The sequence below is a fragment of the Arvicanthis niloticus genome, chromosome 5 (assembly GCF_011762505.2).
Source record: "Arvicanthis niloticus isolate mArvNil1 chromosome 5, mArvNil1.pat.X, whole genome shotgun sequence".
In the NCBI taxonomy this organism is placed as follows: Eukaryota; Metazoa; Chordata; class Mammalia; order Rodentia; family Muridae; genus Arvicanthis; species Arvicanthis niloticus.
Window position 1 is genome coordinate 92324723 of NC_047662.1, and position 21434 is coordinate 92346156.

At 35.9% G+C, this 21434-nt stretch overlaps 1 protein-coding gene across 1 annotated transcript in view; it reads right to left on the reverse strand.

Annotated features, from left to right (window-relative positions):
• Nucleotides 1–1490: 1490 nt before the first annotated feature.
• Smc2 (structural maintenance of chromosomes 2) overlaps nucleotides 1491–21434 on the reverse strand; it is a 44803-nt gene continuing 24859 nt past the window's right edge. Inside the window, 9 exon segments of the mRNA XM_034502727.2 lie at nucleotides 1491–1789; nucleotides 4107–4254; nucleotides 6510–6670; nucleotides 10941–11057; nucleotides 12402–12602; nucleotides 14175–14369; nucleotides 18692–18835; nucleotides 19644–19837; nucleotides 20934–21058. Of these exon segments, the coding sequence (XP_034358618.1) occupies nucleotides 1631–1789; nucleotides 4107–4254; nucleotides 6510–6670; nucleotides 10941–11057; nucleotides 12402–12602; nucleotides 14175–14369; nucleotides 18692–18835; nucleotides 19644–19837; nucleotides 20934–21058 (1444 nt within the window). The 3' untranslated portion in view covers nucleotides 1491–1630.

Consider the following 21434-nt stretch of genomic DNA (forward strand, 5'->3'; position numbering starts at 1 on the left):
TGATATATTGAAAAAAAAAACAGTAGTACTACAAAAATTTAATGTCTCACAGAAATTTAATATATGCACAAAAATTTTAAGAGTGAAATTATATATAAAATACAAAAACCAAAAGAAAACAAAACAGAAGTGCATACGAGAAAATAATTTACAGACAAAGGAAATCATACAAAATAGTCAAACTTATAAGACAGCAATTCAATGCTATTTTATTACTGCCTAATACAGAATATTAACAGCTGGCATTGATTAGATTATGATCAAATTAGAATACTGTATAAGTGACAGTGTAAATAAACACAACTGCTTTGACCAACCCTTTATAACACCTTGGAAAACAAAGCATTGTGTAGGTCCATTATCTGTGATCTATACTATCAGTCAGTCAGTATTTACAGCTTACTGTCTCTTCCCTCCAGATGAAATAATTTCCAAAATGTTCCAGGGTACAAATTACTTAAGTTCTATATAACATCACAGATATATACGGCAAATGAAGTTTGAGAAAAGTCCAACTCAGGGCCTGAATGATACAACAAAGAAAATAGAACATCAAGGAACTAAGTATCAGGAAGAAACATGGGGACAAAATCTGTAACACCCAATTAGATCACGTTAGATCTGAGAATTATGAGCATGAGGTGCTAATGTGGAAATGTATGTAGAGACAATAAGAGCTGCAGGATCTCAGGGTATCTACTGGCCCCTTGCTGCTTTCTAAAGGAGTTTGACCTTTGATCCAAAAAAGCAGAAGGTCCCAAGAATTTCATCAATCATCAAGCTTTGAAGGTTTTCTTGGTAGAAAAGGCAGACTTGTTTACATTTACAAGACTCTAATAAAATATGTTTTTCATTTAATCTGGTAGGTCCTACATTCACCAAAAGATTATTAAATTATGAGAAGTCTGATAAAAATCTTAAAAAATATTACAGGACTTTAGATAGATCAATCCAAGTATAATACTGTGTAACACATTTCTTCCCAAGTTTCTACTTAAATACTCAAAGCTAAAAAACCCAAATTTCAAGCCTGTGAAGATCAATTATTAAACATACATAAACATGATAGTCCAACATCATTAAAGTGAAAAACCATCTCCAGATCCATTTGCCATCCTAGGATCTGGCATGGTATCCCCACATGACTGACCTCAGGTAGCTCAGTGTATGCATAATTGCTATGTGTTCCTTTTGTTGGTCCAGTGACTTTCCTTACAAATATTCTGTATTCAAATGATTTTACAAACAAAAGAAAACTTAATATTGTCCTTAGAAATTAGTTAAAAGCTGACTATCAGCTATATTTATCGTATAACTTCATCTGTTTCCTTGTAGTTTTGGCATTTGCATATAGAATTTACCAACTAGATGTACCTCAGGTTCTTTAATACATAAAAAAGATTTTTGTAAGAAAAATTGATGATATACATGCAATCACAACTACAATAATTGGACCATAATCACAGTAGGTAAGAAAAGAGGAATCTGCTCTTTTACGAATGCTAAAAAGAATTACATATGAAAATAATGTTAACATTATTATATAAACAACTTAGATGCCAAATTCTTGAAAGTTCATGTGTAGGAAGGTTAAGGCGAGAAGTCTGTACTCTGAACTTCTAGCACACACTCAGTTGGGTCCTTTTCCCTTGGACTTTGCTTCCTTTGGAATCCTCCCATTTTGAATCTGTGTAAATCTGGCTACGGTAGAAACACCATCCACAAACTTGGTTTTGAAGAGTACGTTTGCATTGTTGAACATACCTTCTTTGAGGGATACCACAATAAACTTAAGAAAAGAGAAAGAAAGAAAACCATTAAAGAAAATATTCTTAAAGAAGTTCACTCTCTAAAGAGGATTTAAGAATTGAATGGAGTACAAAAGCAAAAAACTAAAAACAGACCATGCGATGGGATATGGTGGTGGGGGCATAGAGAAAACAGCAAGGTAAATGGTAAACTGTGGTGGTGTGCACATGTGTGTGCACATGCGTGTGTGTGTGTGTGTGTGTGTGTGTGTGTGTGTGTGTGTGTGTTTAAATTTCCCCATCTGGACTGACAATGCTACCCTCTCCTATGAGCTAAGGACTAACACAATAATATTAGGCATATAAACATGAGAAGCTTTCTGAGTTGATGGTCAGGATTTTCCAAGTAACTTGTAAAACATATAGGCCATTACTATTGCCCCTGGTTACCTCCCAGAAGTGGAAGGTACCCTATTGCTAAGGACAAAGGATCTGTAGGATACTTGCTGATTGATTCTGTCCTGAAAGTCTCTTTTCTGAGGCTTAGCTTTCATGGTATCAGAAGGTACCATGCAAATTTTCAAGGAAGGTAGTCAACCAATAATCCTACCCAGCATGGCAATGATAACCCTAAGGCATGTACATCTTGGCAGTCATCAAGAAAAGGAAGGAAAGACATGACAAGAGAAAAATCATGTCTGGTAGTGGAAGCTTGACCAACTTCACAGGACTAACAAGGTCATGGATCTACATCTGCCACTTTACTAAACTATCATAATTCCTAACTTATTCTAAATATTTACCCTTTTATTCACGGATGAATATACCTCTCATGCCTTATCAAAGAAGCTTCTCTTAAACAACCATAGGTGATCAGAATGCAGAGAACAAGTGATTTTACAGTGCACAGTACTGAGACATTTGTAACGCAACTCCTGCATCTCAGAGCCAGGCAAGCCAATGAAGAGGCAGAAAGGTTCTAAGAGCTAAAGGAACAGAAATTCTCCCGAGGCTGTGTTTCCTGAAATGTCCAAGAAGCTACACACCCATGAAATCTCAATGGCATGGTTGCCTAAACAAGATACAAATAGACATGCTTACATAGAAGAGAGAAATGTCCTGGGAGCCCACTGCAGACCAAGAACTACAGATAACTAAGGAAGAGCTTCCTCAATAGCTGGCTGTTCAATACCAAGTGATGTGTGTGTGCATGCATGTGCAAGTGTGAATGTGTGCGTGCTTGTCTGTGTAAATATAAATTTTCACATCTGGACTAACAATGCTCCCCGCTCCTAAGAGCCCTCACATACCAGTAACATTATATGGGCCAAACAAGTTATATTTATATACTTAGGAATATACATGTTTGTGGTGTGTGTCTAACAAAAGAGGCCATGAATTTTAGAGAGCCAGGTTGGGGGTTAAATAGGAGGGGAGTAAGAAAAAAAGAAAATGTATTAAAACAACAACAACAAAAAGATTTATCTGGAAGTCACTCTGTTCTCTCCTTAAATAACACCAAGAAAACGAACATTTTCAAGTAACAACTGAAGACAGTTGTGGCACTATGTACCTAAATAAATAGCAATGTTCTTTTATTTTAGAAGTTTCTAAATTTTACCTTCAGTGTTTTATTACTTAAGTCTATTATTTCCCAGTAGCTGAATTTTGTGGTTGGCATTCCCTATTTTATTGGTACCTCTAAATCATTTAGTGAAATAATTTTCTGTGATAAATTTAATAATACCAAAGAAGATTGCTAGTTTCTACAGTTCTATCTCTGTCCAAACAACACCTCATATAAATAGGAAAAGGCGCCACTAAACACTGCCATAATAAACATATATTTTACAGTGAACAGGATGAGTAGAGGTCCCAGAACTGTATAATAGTTTTATTCAACCACATTTGGAAGCTATGGCTGTTGTAACAATACCAAAAAAGCCCAAACCAAACCAAACCCCAAACCAAAACCTCTCTTTTTAGTTTTAAGGGATTTTCTTTATGTTTAGCCAAGTTCTCTATTTTGTGCCACATCTTTTTGATGCCTTAAGTACATTCTTGACGCAGTTGTATTTGAGCGGCATTCTTGTGGCAAATAGCTAGAGAAAACAATTATATCATCATTAAATCCATTTTAAATTGTACTCTTCATCATACTAGAACCAGTAGTGTTAATGTCTGGTTCTTTCCTTCAAGGGAGACTGATCCTTCTTTTTGATGATTTGTATAGCATTGAGCTAAAGCCCTAATTTCAAATATCTAACTTAACAATGATTACTAATAAAGTCATAGTTTTGTAAAACAAACCAAAAAACTATTTTACTTCTACTGAGAGAGCTTTGGAGTGGTCCTTACTTGAGAATGTGTGAAGTGAGTGCGCAGCATCTGTCCAATATTCTGGGTATGAGAAAGATCCAAGGCCGCATCCACCTCATCCAAGATATAAATTGGAGCAGGTTTGAAGAGGAGCATGGACAATATTAGTGAGAGAGCCACCAGAGACCTGAGGAAATATTGGAGGAAGGAAAGTCATATACAAGACATTGAACCAAAACACTAAAGCAAATTTGCAGTATTTTTAACATAATAAACAGTAGACTCATCTTAAAGTCATAAAGATCCTAGGTTGTAAACTTCTCTTCACAAGCATATTATTTTCCTGAGACAACTTTAATACTTTCATTACATTTGGTATTTATACTAAAGATCAAGTTACTTTTAAAAAATAACATTTTATTTATATGTACTGGTGTTTTACCTACATGTATGTTTGTACGCCACACACCTGCCTGCTGCCCTCAAACGCCAGAAGAGGGCGTTATAACCCTGACCAGTGAAGTTACAGATGGTAGTGAGTCATCATGTGGGTGCTGCAATTAAATCTATGTCTTCTAGAAAATCAGCCAGTATTCCTACCTAGTAGCTAGCTTTCCAGACAGCACCAGGTCATGTTACTTTATAACAAGTGACATTTATCCCTGTCTCAATTGCTTATTTAGAGCCTAGGTATCAGGTAGGAGAGTGGCTATATATTTATTAAGGGAACAATATCAACTTAGTTACCCCCTTTGAAATTTTTTTATACATGTACCCATACATATATACTATATACACTATATATATGTGTGTTTATATATATATGTATATATATGTGTGTGTTATATATGCATATATAAATTATAGATTATATTTCTACTTAAAAGATGACAACTTCATTAAAAATACCTCTCGGGTATCAATATTTTTTTTTAATAATTTTCTTAGTTATGTCTTTTGGCTTCTGTTGGAAAAAGCCTAGTGGCTTCAACATTAGACACAGAATTCTAGGTTGACCCATTCAGTACTTTCTAAGTGCTCTGAAACTTCCAGCTGGCAGTTTGGGATAAGAAGTCTAAAGTCTCAAATCATTCTTACCTCTATGCTATGTGGGGTTTTTTGTTTGTTTTTTGCTGGCTGCCTCTGAAAGTTTTCTAATATATTACATGGGTTTCCAGTAATCTTGTAAGTTTTGTTGTGTGTGTCTATGAGCTTATCTTGCCACTAGCTCAAATGACTGGCTGTCTCTACAGAATTCATCATATGTGGGAGACCTGATGTCATTATTTCTTTAAGTAGTTCTGTCTCCTATTTTCCTGTAGTTCTGAAATACTAATTTCATGTCTCAGGCAGATTCCACAGGACACTAAACTGATGTTGATTGTTGAGAGTTTTTTTTTCTCCTCTTCAGTTAAGCTTGAGTAGATAAGACTGGTACAACAAGCTAACTCTTCTTCATTTTATGGTGTCTAATTCATTAATCTTGTGAACTTTAGATTTCACTTATGTTTTATCACTACATTTTCACTTCATTATTGTTTAAAGGGCTTTATCTATTTATTAGCATTTTTTCAGTGTAATTCTTGAAAAAGTTACTCTAAATTTCACACTTATTAATCTCACCGGGTCAGCTTCTTTTAAAGAATTATTCTCTAGGTCACGACACTTCAAGTTTTCTCTTGCAAACTTATGAATATTATTTTTATTGTAAAATCAGTTTTGCTGTGTAGCCCAGACTGAGCTCACAGTTGTATATGAAGATGGACTCAAATTTGTGGCAGTCTTTTTTCCTTTGCCCTTGGAGTCCCGAGAATTCAGATGTCAGCCATCCCATCTTAGTGTATTGTAATTCTTATTAATTGTACACCATGTTTAGTGTCTATTTTGTTATGTTCTTTAAGGGGGTAGTGTTCTTTTTGTGATAAAATTGATGTCAGGCCCCACTGTTCAGTTTTCTAGGGTTTGTCTAAAACAGTGTTCACTTTAGGAACACACAGACCTAACGTTAACTTCTTGGCTCCATCCTCAAACTACAGTCCAAGTGTCCTTCATGTAGTGAGGCTGCTAAATTCTAGTGGTGAGGAGGGAGAACATGGGGAAACAGGCCTGACATCTCCATTTTTCCTTTCAGGTACTCAGGAACCTACAGGGCTTGCTCGATCTTAAACATTTAACAAGTTGTTGCTATTAGATTTTGTTTAGTTATCTGGCTGGGTTTTCTGTTTGTTTACAAACATTTAACTACATTCAACTCTTAGCTATGGTGGTTACTGTCTGCCAATTTAAACAAATATTTTAACCAAATCTGTAGTCCCATAATTGGACTTCAGAAATTCTTCAAAGGCAGTCAACCAAATAAAAACTGAAACAGAATTACAAAGTAGATAAAATGATGAAATATAATAACCATGAGAAATTATAAACTGTAAGGGGATTACGTACCTCTGACCACCACTAAGCTCAGTTAGGTTTTCTTTCCACGTATTTCCTAAGGCAACCTTGAACTCCAGGCCATCTAAAACTGTCTGCCCTTCTGGTGGTGCAAGCATAGCATTGGCACCAGGCAAAAGGGTAGAAAAAATAGAGCCAAAGTCTTTGTTCACCTAGATTAAAAAAATCACGTTACAGCATCAGAATACTTTCCAATCGTTAGAACTTTTACATACAATTCAACAGACCCACTGCGTTGTTGGGAAGAAAAGGTCTGGGGGAAGCCACTTGACCAGTCTGAATTGCCACAGCAAGTGCAAACGGGATGATTCAATGCACATACATATACTTTTGATCAGCATCTAGCCATCTTTCTTATGAATATGATCAATAAGTTTTAGAGTCCAGAAGATAAATATGAGTATACCACAGAGAAACCAGCATTGCCCCTTGTCAATGTGTGTCTTCCAGGATTTAACAGCCATGTTCTCTAGGGAAATCCTCAGATTCAGGGGCAGGCACACAAAATAGATGAGTAAATATATGAAAAAATCTCCTAGAATCAAGCAGTATTTCTGAATATGGGCCTAACTAAGAAACACATTGTACCTTAGGCAATACCAATAGCTTCTATCACACTAAGTTAGTGTTCAAAATTGAGAAAATGAAGAAGAACAGCTGCCATGCTGAATATTCAGTAAACGTCAGTGGCACTATGAAAACCTTGGAAATTAGAAAAGAGCAAAATCTGGAAACCACTGGGGGACATTTTCTACGACCCAGTATTAACTTCACATGCTTTATAGGAATACATGTTTCTGCATATGAAAAGATCTAGCTATAATTTTCTGTTTTCTTGAGAGTATAATTTTCATAGGATTTGATAAAATGGTTTGGCAGCATTTCATCCCTTTTGATTTTATAGAATAATTTGAGAAGCACTGGTATTAGTTTCTTTAAAGATTTGGTAAGATTCAGCATTCATTCCATCTGGTCATGCAATTATTCTAGATATTATATAAGTAATTATAGATATTCTATAAGTAGCTTAAAAAGATGTAGCTTAAGACTAGCAGTATTACTGAATATGAACTAGAGAACTTATATTATCTCAGCCAAAAAGCTATAGATGCTAATAATAATAGCTTCTAAAACAGTAGGTTACTGTTGAATACGGAGAGAGGAATGATGACTTAGAGGCTGTATATTCGACAGACATTAGTTGCACTGGTGAATCTTGAGAATCAGAAAAGAGCAAAATGCAGCTAACAATTGTTAAGCAATACTTTATTTAGTTCTATTACTTGTTATATATTTGGCCATTCATCTCGTCTTGGTTTAATTTTGGTAGATATGGTGGTTAGAATGAAGATAGCTCCCACAGGCTCATACATCAGAGGTCGTCCTCAGTTGGACTGTTTAGAAGAGATAAGGGGGTATGGCCTTGTTGGAGGAGAAGTATGTCATTGGAGGTTGGCTTTGAGGTTTCAAAAGCCCATACCAGGCTGAGTCCCAGATTCCTACCGGTGTATCAGGATATAGCTTTCAGCTACATCTTTGCTGCATGACATGCCTGTGCTTCCTACCATGATGATCATGAACCCGCTGAAACCCTAAGTCCCCAACAGAATACCTCCTTGTATAAATTGCTGTGGTCACAGTGTTTCTTCATAACAGGACCGAGGTCCTGAGTATGAGTCTAGAAGTCCCTTTCTTTTAGCTTTCTAACTTAGTAGAATATATATTAAAATAGGACCCAATATTTTCTGAATTACACTGTTATCTGTTGTATTAACTCTCTTTTCTTCCCTGTTATATTTTCTTTTAATTCAGTAATTTCTGCCCTAATACTGGCATTCTAAACACTGATTTGGCCTTTGGCTGATCGTTTTTCTAAGGCCCTGAGCTGCACTGTTAGGTCAAAGTTTCCATCACTACACTGTCTTATTATGTCCCTTTCATTTGGGTATGCTGTATCTCATTCAGTTCTAGGTTTAAAAAGTTCCTTAAAGTTTTGTAATGACCACTCATGATTCAGTAGCTGGATACTAAGTGTCCATAAATCTGTGTATATTCCATAGGTTTTTTTTTTTTGCTACTTTAATATTTTTACTGTGTACTCAAATATACATGATACTCAGATAATACATGAAATTATTTTAATTTTGCTAATATGGAATGATATTCAAATTCATGAAAACAAAAACCAAAAAAACCCATATTAATTAAGACAAAGCTAATCAGCAAACCTTCCATGAGGAAAAAAAACTTTCTGAGGTAAAACAGACTACAGGATTTGTCAGCACCCAAATGGTCCTGCTTTAGGTTCTCCACTAGAAGTAAAGGAACACTGAATACAATACAGAAAACAAACACAAGTCACAACACAGTAGAACAGATGCAAATAATACTTAAATGAGAGAGGAAAATTCAATCAACACAGAAAAATTACCAAACCACAAAGGTGACCAAGGGAGGAAAAAAGAAATGAAGAAGCTATGAAAATGGAAATGTTTAACAGAATGAGGTAACACATCTTCATCACTAACACCTTTGAAGGTAAAAGGGTTAGAATTCTTTAAAATACAGACTGGGTGATGGATAAAGACAACAGCTAGATACAGTGATGCAATACCTACAGGAAACTCAAGTTTGCCTATAAACTATATAAACAAAGACTGAAAATGAAAACAGAACATGCAAGCAAAAACTGAAAGGGAGCAGCAGTAGCCATACTTAAACCAGCTATAATAGACCTTAACAAACACTCTGAAGAGAGAGATTTAGAATATGACATTAAAAACTAAAACTAAGAACAATCAAGAATTAGGAAAAAAATCTGAACAATGGGGAGATCTATAAACTTACAAAGCATTACTATATTGAATTACATGTAACTTAAACTTAAGAACAAAACCTGATTTAAAAATGGGTAAATGACCTGAACAGAAATTTCTCCAAAACAGTTACACAAAGGCAAAAAAGGAAAGGAAAAAGTATCAACATCACTAACATAAATGAAAACAATAATGACCTACCATCTCACTTAAGGTAAAATGGTCGACATGAAAAAAATTGCAGTGCCATCAAAAATGTACAAAGGGTCAAATATGAAACCAACATAGAGGCCTATTGATAAATATGTATATAATGAAAATGTGATATACCTGCTAGACAAACAGAGCAGAATATTAACTAGCCACAAAAGATGTAACATTCTGATAAAGATTACGGTAAATGAAATGCTTAGCACAGAAATACAAACACTTTATTTTTTGATGTAGTCTTGCCTGGCAAGCTGACAAGATTTACAGTCACTTAGAAGACAACTCCCTGGTCATATTTCGAAGGTCACTTGTAGGGAGGTTTAACAGAAGCAAGAAACAAGGCCTATCCTGAATGTGGGTGGTACCTCCCAGACTGAACTAAAGACTGAGCAAACTATGACACCTCTCTCCCTGCTTCCTGACTGTGGAACAATGTGATCAGTGGCCTGCTACTCCTGCCCAGGACTTCCCTGCTGTGATGGAGTATACCCCCAAAATGTGAACCAAAATAACCCTTCTTTTTGTCACAGCAATGAGAAAAGTTAACGACATGAAGGGTAAAGCATTAGAAGGAAAGAGCCATTAGGAGCCTGGTAAGAATTCCCCAGGAAAGGGGACTAGAGGGAAGATGGCCAATAGATTCAAGTGTGCCTTTAGATAAGAGGATTAAATTTTCCTGTTTTATATCACAGGATGAACTACTGCTAACTGCAATTAATGGATAAATTAAATAGTTAAAAAAAACAGACTTTCTGATGGTTCTTAGCATAAGTATTTGATGTTTGAAGTGAGCATGCTGAATGCCTGTATCTCATTATTACACATTATGTATTTTACATATTACACATACCCTTTAAATATGTACAGTTACTATATGGCAATCAAAAAGATAATTTTTTAAAAGTCTTGCCATTTATTTTTCAGTGTCAATTTACAGAACTTGCAAATCATCATCATCATTACACTAAAACTCACTATTCCCAAACTTGTGTTTTAGCATGCTAGTTTATTGAGATATATAAGTTGGGAGTATAGAGATGTTTTGGAAACGGCAAGAAAAACAATGGATGGTAAAACTGAGTCCTTATAAGGTTCTTATTTCTACCTCTACTGTCAAAGCGTAATATGCTGCTTTCAGTGTTAAGTAGTTGTGAAGTGACGTTTCTAAGAGAAAAGAGAACAAATGTTGTTCCCTTTGAAAGTAACAGTCATGATAGATGATGATGACATGAACTTACCTACCTCTTGTAGTAAAGTCAAAAGACAAAGCACATTTAAAAATATCTCTAAGGCTTTACCTTGGGTTGTGAACACGTGCCCAAATTCCAGCCCCACTGAGCTGCTTTACAGTGTAGACCTATCCTTTCCTATGGATTACATTTTGGGATTTAAGTACCTTTTGCCAAGCGATATTTAGGGCCTGATTTTTCTTTTGGTCAAGATCTTCTATAGTTGCAAGGATTTTGGATTTGTCATTTTCTACAATTCTTTTCTTCTTCATCAAATCATTATACTGAAAAGAAAATGGGACAATTTATTTGTAATATACAAAATTTCTTCCTCATTCACGAGTTTAGTCAGCCATAAAAAAGTTTTATCCTATTTACTAGAAAGATACAATGTACCAGAACTATAATACAAACAAAAGTATGAGAAAAGTAAATATATTTCTTTCTCCTATTCCAACATACAGAAAAATTCAACTACCAAAACCAAGAATTTGTTAAGTCCTAAAAATATTTAGGCTATATTAATAGTCCCTTTTCTTCCTAGCATTTGAGGCAAACTGAAAAATGTCACATAAAAACTCAAGCACAAATTGGCCAGTTTTACCACTGCCAGGAATAAACTTAATTCTTTGCAGTGATGTATATGTCCCATGTTTTGAATTAGTATCAATTCTATACATATTATAAAACACAAAATGAATTTTTGCTGAACTAAAAGAAAAACACAAAGCATAAATACAGTTCCTGAGAATGCTTTCTTTGTGAGATTCTCAGGAGTAGGGAGTTTTCCTTATACTACTTCATATCAGGCTCATCATTAAGTGATACTAAATTCTCATACTAGACTATAAAATTTTGTCACTACAGAAGAGATGGATATACTATCAAGTAACTGAGAGTATTAAAAGCGAGAAGATGCTGCTGGATTTATAGAGTAGTAAAATGGTGCACAATACCCACTTAGCAGTTTTAGTCATTATTTATACAATGGTTTTAGTACATACTAGACACAGAACTCAGACCTTACCTAGAGTATAAGGAGTGAGGGTACAGACCAACAGCAAACCATATTCACAAGGCAAGTCTAAGAGTAAGTGGTTTGCGTAAGAATGGCCTTATATGCTCATATATTTGAACACTTAGTCACCATGCTATAGAACTATTTGAAAATATTAAAAGGATTAGGTGTGGCCTTGTTGAACAAAGTGGATCACTAGGGGTGGGCTTTGAGGTTTCAAGAGCCCAAGCCACAACCAGAGTTTCTCTCTTGCTGCCTACACAGAGCAGGATATAATTATCAGCTACTGCTTCAGGCCCTGTAAGCATGAAGCCCATGCTGCCATCATGATGATAATGAACTTCTGAAACTGTAAGCAACTCCAATGAAATGCTTTCTTTCATAAAATCTGCCTTGGTGATCTCATCACAGCAAGGCAAACAAGCTTCTAGCAAATGACAAAAGCCACCAATACAAGACAGCATGAAGGGAACTCATCTACAAAAAGAGCAAAATACCAACGAAGAAATGGAGGACAGAAAGATCCTACTACATTAGGCAAAAGAGGCCATTATACCATCAGACGCTACATTGTTCTAATACGGCCGACAGTGCTAGGAAGCAGACTCACCCGCTCTTCAGCTTCTGTCAGCACATTCATAGCCTTCATGTTGACATTTCTCCCTAGTTTCTCTTTTACTTCTTGTAACTTCTGAAGTCTCTGGCCAGCTTCTTTAGGGTTGTTTGTTTTGAAATCATAGGCACTATTAGGTTGGCCAAAGAGGTGTTTCTCAGCATTAATCCAATCATAATCATTCAACATTTTGGATACCTGGCCAGGTATATGAAAGAAAAAAATTATATTCAAACCAAACATTTTCAAGCCAGTTTCCTAAAGGTTTACTATTTTTAAAACAAATATTTCGGAAGAAAAAAAAATCACAATGGCACAGAAAAAGGAAGGGTGGATGGCTCCCCTGCAGGAATGAGGAAGAATTCCTTTCTGGGGACTGTGGACTGAAGAAGCAGACTACACAGAATAGAGTCCTCCCACCAGGCATTAGCAAGGATGAGTGAAAAACAAAGTTTTTTATGAAGTCAAATTGAGTGTCCTTTGTTCCAAAATACTCTGGCCCAGAAATGCTCTTGTTTTGTTATTCCAATTTTAGAATATTTACATATATCTGAGATAGGATCTAAGTCAAAACAGAAAATTCACAGGAAATCTGAAGATGATTTTACATGACACTTTTACTATGTCTTTAATTTTGTTCTGACCCATTACAGTAAACCAGGTGTTGAATTTTCTCCATATGGCATGTTGGCACACAAAATGTTTTAAATTTTGAAGCATTTAAGATTTCCAGATTGAAGATGCTTCATTTGTATATTCAAGACATCTCTATTAAAATTAAGTCAGATGAAGCTCATTCGGATTTTACCTAATTCAATCTATTACTTCAAAAAGTAATTTGTGTGGAGCTAAAATTCCTTAGAAACAGCCACAATATTAGTAATGAAAGCCTAATTGTGACTACATAATAATTTTCTCAGAATTATAATCGAAGAAAAAAAAAAAGCCCTGAATGCTGACTATCCCTACTTCCACCTCTTCTGGAAAGGTAAAATCTAACCTTTTCATATAATACAAGCACTTCAGATTTGGAATTATAACCCTTAATTGATTTCCTCTAAAACTGTGTGAGATTCATTGTCATCAGTAGAGTGTGTCCTTGTCAAGTTTATTTACTTCAACTGTGTGGTAGCTCTAAAACAGAAAGTAAACTTTCAACTACAGTCTAGCTTCTGAGATGACTGGTAAGATCTTTGAAGGTGCTGGATAGATGTTTTACCTATCCCTGTATCTTCAGTATAGTGTCTGATATAATAATTTTTTTACAAAGGCAACCATATACTCTTCAAAACACTTAAACTGTGACACAGCAAAGGAAGACATTTCATGTGCGATTAAAAACTGGGATAATACTTTTTTTTTGCACTGCATCAAATCGTATTGGATACCTGAAAAACCAGTATCTTTTAAAATGAGACACGCACACACAACCATTTGTGAATTCTTCAAATTTAACTTGTAGTAAGATAATGTATATTATTATTACTAATAAGTTTTATCAGTAAGTATTAGAATAGCAATCCCATTGGATATCATTAAATATTGCAAAAATACATCTTATAGAGAGGAATAAATGTCTACAATTAAATTTAAAAACACAAAAAATGACTGTTAGTGATAGGCAGTTATCACAGCTGTAAACTCAAGTATACCTTAGGCTATACTTCTGCCATTTATAGCAAGTGTCCTATTGAGCAGTCACTAGAATTGGTCAAGAGCTCAGAAACAAGAACTTGATTATCCAGGTTGAAAAACTCAGCCCAAGCATACCTTTGCAGCAGCATCATCCGCTTCCCGCTTATGTTTGCTTATGTTGTGGTCTAACTCCTTAATTTTAAGCTGAGAATCATTGTTTTGCAAATTGTGTTTTGCCACTTCTGCATATTTATCTTTAATTATGTTGTCCTGGGCTGTTATTATTTCCTTCTGCTTCGTCAGCTCATCTTGAGCTTTATTTACTGATTCCTAAAATAACAACAAAAAGAAAAATTAATGAATATAAGTAAAGTAATAAGTAAGTATTTTAATTCTGCTCCAAGTATGTCTGACAGACTTTTGGAAAGTGTGTCAATATGACTAGATGTAATGGTTTTATAACCCTTCACATTTTAAACCCAGAATAAATAAAATGAGTCAGATTACTACTAAAAGAGCTGGGCTGATAGACATTCCACACTATAAATAAGACATTTTACTACATATAGTATAGGGGGAGGGACTACAAAAGCTGACCTGCTAGGTCTCTGCTGAGTGAGCAGTTAACAAGAAGATAAACTGAGAGATCTCCAAAGAACAGGAGGAAGGGCAAAGGAAGGGCAAAGATAAGAGGCTCAAGATAAGATGTCCTAATTTAGGAAATTTCCATTTTGTAGGTGTAAGGTGTTAAGAGTATGATGATACAGAATCACAGCATTTGATTTGAAAATAAAAGAGTCAAAAGAAAAATAAAGAGAGAACCCTTTTTGTTGAAACCAAGAGACTAGTTGCAAAGAAAAATGTCTTACCTTGACTTTCAGGGCCTCCTGCTCCAACTAAGTGGAGGCTACCTAAGTTTCAAAAGACTAATTACAGGTGTGATTTCCTATCAACTCCCTCAAGCCCTTTTGCTTTATCCTGGATTTTGAATGTCCTTGTAGTAAAGATAAGATCACAAACTCACAGGACAATGTTTACATGAGACAAAAGGAGAAAAACCCTAGCTCATTACATACTTACAGAGGTGGGGGAAGAAAAGTAAGACAATACTTTACAATTGTAGTAAGTACAATGATCTGCAAAAAGACTCTAAGAAATGACTTCCTTAAGCGTCAATAATTTAGATGGGGAGGGGTGCATTAGGGAAGGAACAGAATTCCGAGCAACAGTGTTCTACACCTCAGACTGTTACATGTGCTTAGAGAGGTTTCATTTCTTTATATTGCCTAGCTGTGTTCATTAATGGTCTTCTGCACAAGGAAAAAATTTCAAGACTCATTTCAAAATCTAAAGATATTTAGCTCTTAAAACCCTTTGAAGAAAAAAGTCAAAGAGTAAAATTGATATATGAAAGGGGAACTAATAGACACAGTCTTATCAACTCGAAGTCCCTGCGACAGAGGCAGGCTTATAAAGATCGTGCTGAGCCTGGAAAGGAGCACTGCAGACACAGCTGCCACTGTTTTCTGCACTGGGAGAAAAGACACGTGAGCCCCATCACTTCAGACTGAGCAGAAATGGAGTTTTAACCTTGTTTGTCTCAAGCCAATTAGTTAGGAGGAAGTGAATTTCTTTCCTTAGCTCCCAGGGAGTGCGCTTATCTGCTCTATCAGCAAAAGGAAATAATTTGTAAGGTAAAGCTTGACTGAACAACCTTTAAAAACTAACTCATCTGTCTTACAATCTCCTAGTAAAAGAAAAATGATTATGATGTTGATAGAGCATAGTATAAGAGGAAGAAATTAAGATGAAAAAAATTTAAAATAATGGAAACTAGAACAACAAAAATTAAAATTTACCTTGGAGGCAAGAAAGCAAAATTGAGCAGAAACTGCAAAACATCTAATTAACATTAACTATAAAGTTGAGACAAATTATAAATTCTTAGTCAGAAAAGGAGTAGTTAAAATTGCTATTCTGGTACTATGTAGTATGTAACTATATATAGTATGTAATGTAGTATATAATAATGTGTTAGCAAAATGAAATGTAATCAGAAATAATGTCAAAAGCGAAGCAAACACTTCCTAAAATACCATAGGCTACATGAAGAAGCAATCATTCTCATGGAAACCATTGATGAACATCTCCAGTGACTAGCTCTCCTGGGACAGGGAGAGGATACAGGGAGCCTATGGGGGTGACTCAAGCTGAGATTCCTACAAGAAGGGGTATGAAAACTAAAGTGGCCACCTCTTGTAGGCAAAAGACTTCCAGGACGGAGGGTGCCATCAATCCACTCACGAAATCTTCAACCCAAATTTTTTTGTCTTACCTCCAAGATGCATAGGGATAAAGATGGAGCAGAGACTATGGATAGGAACAGCCAACCACTGACTGCTTCAAATCAAGACCCATCCCATGTAAGAGTCAACCTGACACTATTAATGATACTCTGCTATGTTTGCAGTCAGGAACTGTCTCCTGAGAAGCTTCATACGGCAGCAGACGAAGGCAGATACAGAGTCCCAGCACCAAACATCAGGAGGAGTTTGGGGAGTCTTGTGGAAGAATCAGGGATACAAGTGAAGGAGACCTACACAGTCAACTAAACTAGGACCATGGGGGCTCACAGAGCCTAGACCACTAACCAGGGAGCATGTAGGGGCGGACCTAGATCCCTTACACATTTGTGGCGAATGCGCTAATTGGTCTTCATGTGGGTCTCTAACAAGTGGAGTGGGGGCTGTCTCAGTCTCTGCTCCCTGCCATCGGATCCCCTTCCTCGACTGCCTGGTTGGGCCTCAGTGGGAGAGGATGTGTCTAGTCCTGCTGGGACTAGATGTTTCAGGGTGGGGTGGTACAAGAGGGATTCCCTTCTCTTCAGAGAAGGGGAGGGAGCATTGGAGGGAGTGATTTGTATGGGTGGGACTGGGAAGAGAAGAGGACTGTAATTGGGATGTAAAATAAAAAAAAATTTAAAAAAGCAAGCATTCAAGAGAAAAGATAACAGGAAACAACGGAAGTACCTGGCGAAGGTAAAATGCTCTTTACTATAAAGTTTGCTATATATGCTTTTACTGTAAAGTTCCTATGTGGATGGAGGACCTCTGTAAATAGTATGTGTATTTAGTTAACACAAAACTCAAGAACAGCATCTCAGCTAAAAACCCAAATACTTGAAAAATGAAGGTTAGACTACAGATGCAAAAGTAGGAATATTACAAACAACAATTTAAAATGATTAAAACAGGTCTGAGAACTAAAGAGTGTGAATCTTAGTGTTCATAGCCCAACTTCTGAGAACTGTCCATTTCTCCCTTCTCAGTTGCAACACTATTGCTGCTTTACAGTGTTGCATCACTATAGAGACACTGGAGGAAGGCAGAACTGTACTTGCTGGTCTCAGTGTTGCTTGTCTAAAAGGTAGGCTTACCAAGTACAGGGAACATTACCATGCACATCCTAGCATAGGGCTTTACATGCTTCCAGGCTGGATATCACCCAAAGACCAGTGCTCATAGAAATTTGTTTCTCAGTAGCCACACACACAACCTTTCTGTGGACAGCTTTTTTTTTTTTTTTTTTAGCAAACCCAAATCATTGCCAAATTAGTCAGGACTCTGCAGTTAGATCTGGTCCTCAGCCTTGTGAGTAAAGTGGGACTCCAAGGCTGTATCTGTGGATCAGTCACTTCAGTCCTGGGGGTAATACCTACTTCTTTTTGTTGTTCTTATGTACCATAGAATTAATTCTCTTTACCTCTGGTGATCAATCCTTTCACTCAGTTAATTTTTTTTCTTTAAACTCTGTTCACTATATGGATTTACTTGAGTAGACTCAGAATGAAAATTTCCTGTGATTTTATAACTTTCTAGAATCCCCATTTCGCCTCATGCTCTGATCATAAACAAAAAGACTTAAAGCACTAAATCAATTATGTTAATTCAACATTTCATAAGTAGATGAGCATTAAATTTTGGGCTAGGGGCCAGGCCCACCCATAGCATCAAAGCTGCTGTGCAGAATATGGCAACACCACACCAAGAACTTCTGAATCTGAAACTGTAACAGACTCCCCAGGTGACCAATTCCAGGACAATAGCAGGGATATAATTCTCACTTTCTTAAGAGACTTACAGGCTCAGGTTATAAAACTGTGAGAGAAAGAGTGCAACCCTGACACATCCCTCACTGATAATGGGTACACCATAACTTCTTCTCTCTACTTCCTGTAAGTCAGTAACAAGATACCTGCCTTTCTTCCTTATACTACGAGCTCCCTACCTAACCCCAGTCCCCAATTTTGGCCAGCCTAAGACCCATAGCTCACCTGAAAGACAATTCTGTAAAAATACTCAGCAACCACTTGACAAGGGACCTCTTCCCTTTCTCTGAAATCAAAGAAGGGACCCAAACTCTCCCCGGAGCTATCTACCGATCATGCAGTGGATCTATAGCCCCGGGGCTTGGACTCTCAGAGCCCCACCCCATGTACATGCACAACATGCCTCCATCTGTGAAGTTAATAATCAGACTCCTAATAAGTTTCTAACCACAAAGGACAATCTACTTCAGTGTGTTTCTTAAACTCAAACAGAAACCTTTCTATGAATGATTTTAAATTTCTCCAATTTGGTAACAAATCTTACCTTATTTTTAGCCACCTCGGCTGCCATTATTTCAATCTGACCTTCGTAGGCTTTAATGGCTTCATTCACAGCATCAAGCTGCTGTTCATTAGAGGCATGCTCTCTTTTGAGCTCCTCCAGCTCCAGAGTGATAGCTTCAACCTCCTACGAAAACACACATTTAAGGTTAACTGCTGGCAAGTAATTTAGCTTCATACAGAGATAAAAATTAACATTATTCTCATTTAAGTATGACTGTTTAGTATTAAACTACCAACAAACCAAGCTGTTATCTCAGAAGAAAAAGAAAACAGAAGCTAATTCCTTTTAAAATCCTCTAAATTTTGAGTTTAGAAAATTGTATAATTATTTCATTTATCTGTAATTATACTATAGAAAAGTTATAAAATTCTACGTATCATACGAAGTAGTGAGTTTTAGTGACAAAATTTTTCAGTATGCAAAAAGCCTTTGTATCTTGATTTTGTTTCCCAATATAGATTTTTAGTTCACTGGAAAATTTTTGTGAAGCTATGTAATGAAAGAATTTTGAGCTGGGCAGAGTTTGTAAAATTCAGAGTGTAGTCTTTGGAGACATAAATACATTCAAATAACAGCTCTGCTGCTATGTAAGAAGTATTAAAGATCAGTCTACAATTTTATGACGCCTTGATAATATGGCACACTGAACTTCAGTATCCAACAGTTCATATCCACAAGGTAATGATAAACAGGAACATCAATCTGTTAATCCTCTGATCAAAGACACACACATCATCATGATTTGCTCCTGATGTGCTTGACTCAAATGCAGCATTTACAGAACAGTGCCTGGCTTGTAAGATACATAATTTACAACTTATATATCTTGCTTAAGTTTTGGAATCAACACTGATGAGTGGTCAGCTCCTGACATATCATCACCTTCTGTTCTACACCGATTTTAATAAGAGATTGCTAAGTAAAGTCTTACCTGTTGTTTTTCTTTCATTTTCTTGCTAGATGCATCTGCCTTTGTTTTGGCACAATCCAGTTTTTTCTGAGCATCCTTTAGTTCTTTCTCTCTTTCGGCTTCTGCATTTTTCATTTTATTCTCCAATGCTTCATACTTTTCTTCAGCTTTCTTTTGAATTTCTTTTGTGTTTTTTAATGTCTCCTCACTTTCCTCTGAATTACAAGGTAATTAAACATGGCTAACTTAATAACACAGACAAAACCTTATATATTAAATCAATTTAAGAAATGTTTTGAAAAATTAAAAGCTAGAGTTTGAGTATTTGAAATCATTTAGCTATGTTTTGGAACTGGCATAATGAAACATAAATCCTATTAAAAGTGGTATTTGAATTATCTGAAGATCTCTGAAGTTATTTCCTCTAAGAGATTAGTTTGTATTTGGGGAGGCAGAGTTGTGTTTTTATTTTTAAATTGATAAGGATACAACTCAACCTTGCACTAATAAAGCCTATGCTGGACTACTGAATTACACTTCCTACCTTACAGATTACCCATCATCTTATCATTATTATTCAGAATGTTTCCAAGTAAGAACTGGCCTGATAGCATACAGCTTAAACTAATGTGACCCTGCCCTCCTAATTATATGCAGCCCAAACTCAAGTGACTTTTGTTCACATGACCTTGCTTAACCTTCAAGAATACCCTCAGGGTATAAACTGTCTGCTGCTCTGAATAAAGTTGGTTATTGCATGAGACTTCAGTTCATCTCAATTTTAGGATCCACTCTTCCAGGTTCACATTGCCAAATAAAGTAGCAACACAAAAGTAGCTATAAAATGCATTTACTGAACATTTTGTATGTAAACAATGAGAGAAAACAAATCACCTACAGAAAAAATGTGCAAATAGGAAACTTACAAGAATAGAAACCCAAAGATCCGACAAGCATACAAAAAGTATCCCAAACTTAAATGATGAACAAAGTGCAAATTAAATACTCAATACTCCAATACTTCCTTACTCATGTCACCTGCTAACAACGGTAAGATTAGAGAATCCTAAAACATCTAGAAATGAGATCTTTTCCATACTGATGTTAGTGAATATTAGTTTATTTTTTTAAAAAAGACAATTTTGGCAATGCATAATAAAAATGAGGATGATCACAACCTAAGACCCAAGTGTCCCATGCTTGATTCTATCCTACAGAAAAAACACCCATGTGTGTTCTGAGCATCAAATCTTCTGAGTTTAAAACAAATGAGAGCAGCACAGAGATTAGGCACAGTGGGTTTCATCTTACCAATGGTTTTTTTAAGGGCATCTAATTCTTCTTGTTGCTTATGATAAGAGCTTTGCTGAAGTTTAGTTTGCAATAAGTCTCCCTCCTCTGTCTTCATCTCCCACTGCTGTTTCAGTTGGCGATACCTCGAAAAGACAAGTTTATAAATATCCTTGGTGTCTGAGACATGCATTTAAATGTGAGGCTCTTACCTGAGCAATACAAATAAAATAACCTCACATAATATAAACAGAATGTGATGACAGTGGTTGCCGTGGAAAGCTATCACTTAAGGTAAACTGTAAATGATCAGAACACCAAACAACTATTTTCAAACAACCCTTAATTTTACAAAGCACTAGAAGTGATCTCTGAGTAAATGAAGTTTATGTAAATGCATTAATATACCTGTATCTATACAACCACTATTTACTAAAAAAAAGTTAATGCTAATTTATAATATACAAACAATACATAAAAATGCATAAACAATATATGTAAAATTGCCTAAATCTGGCTACC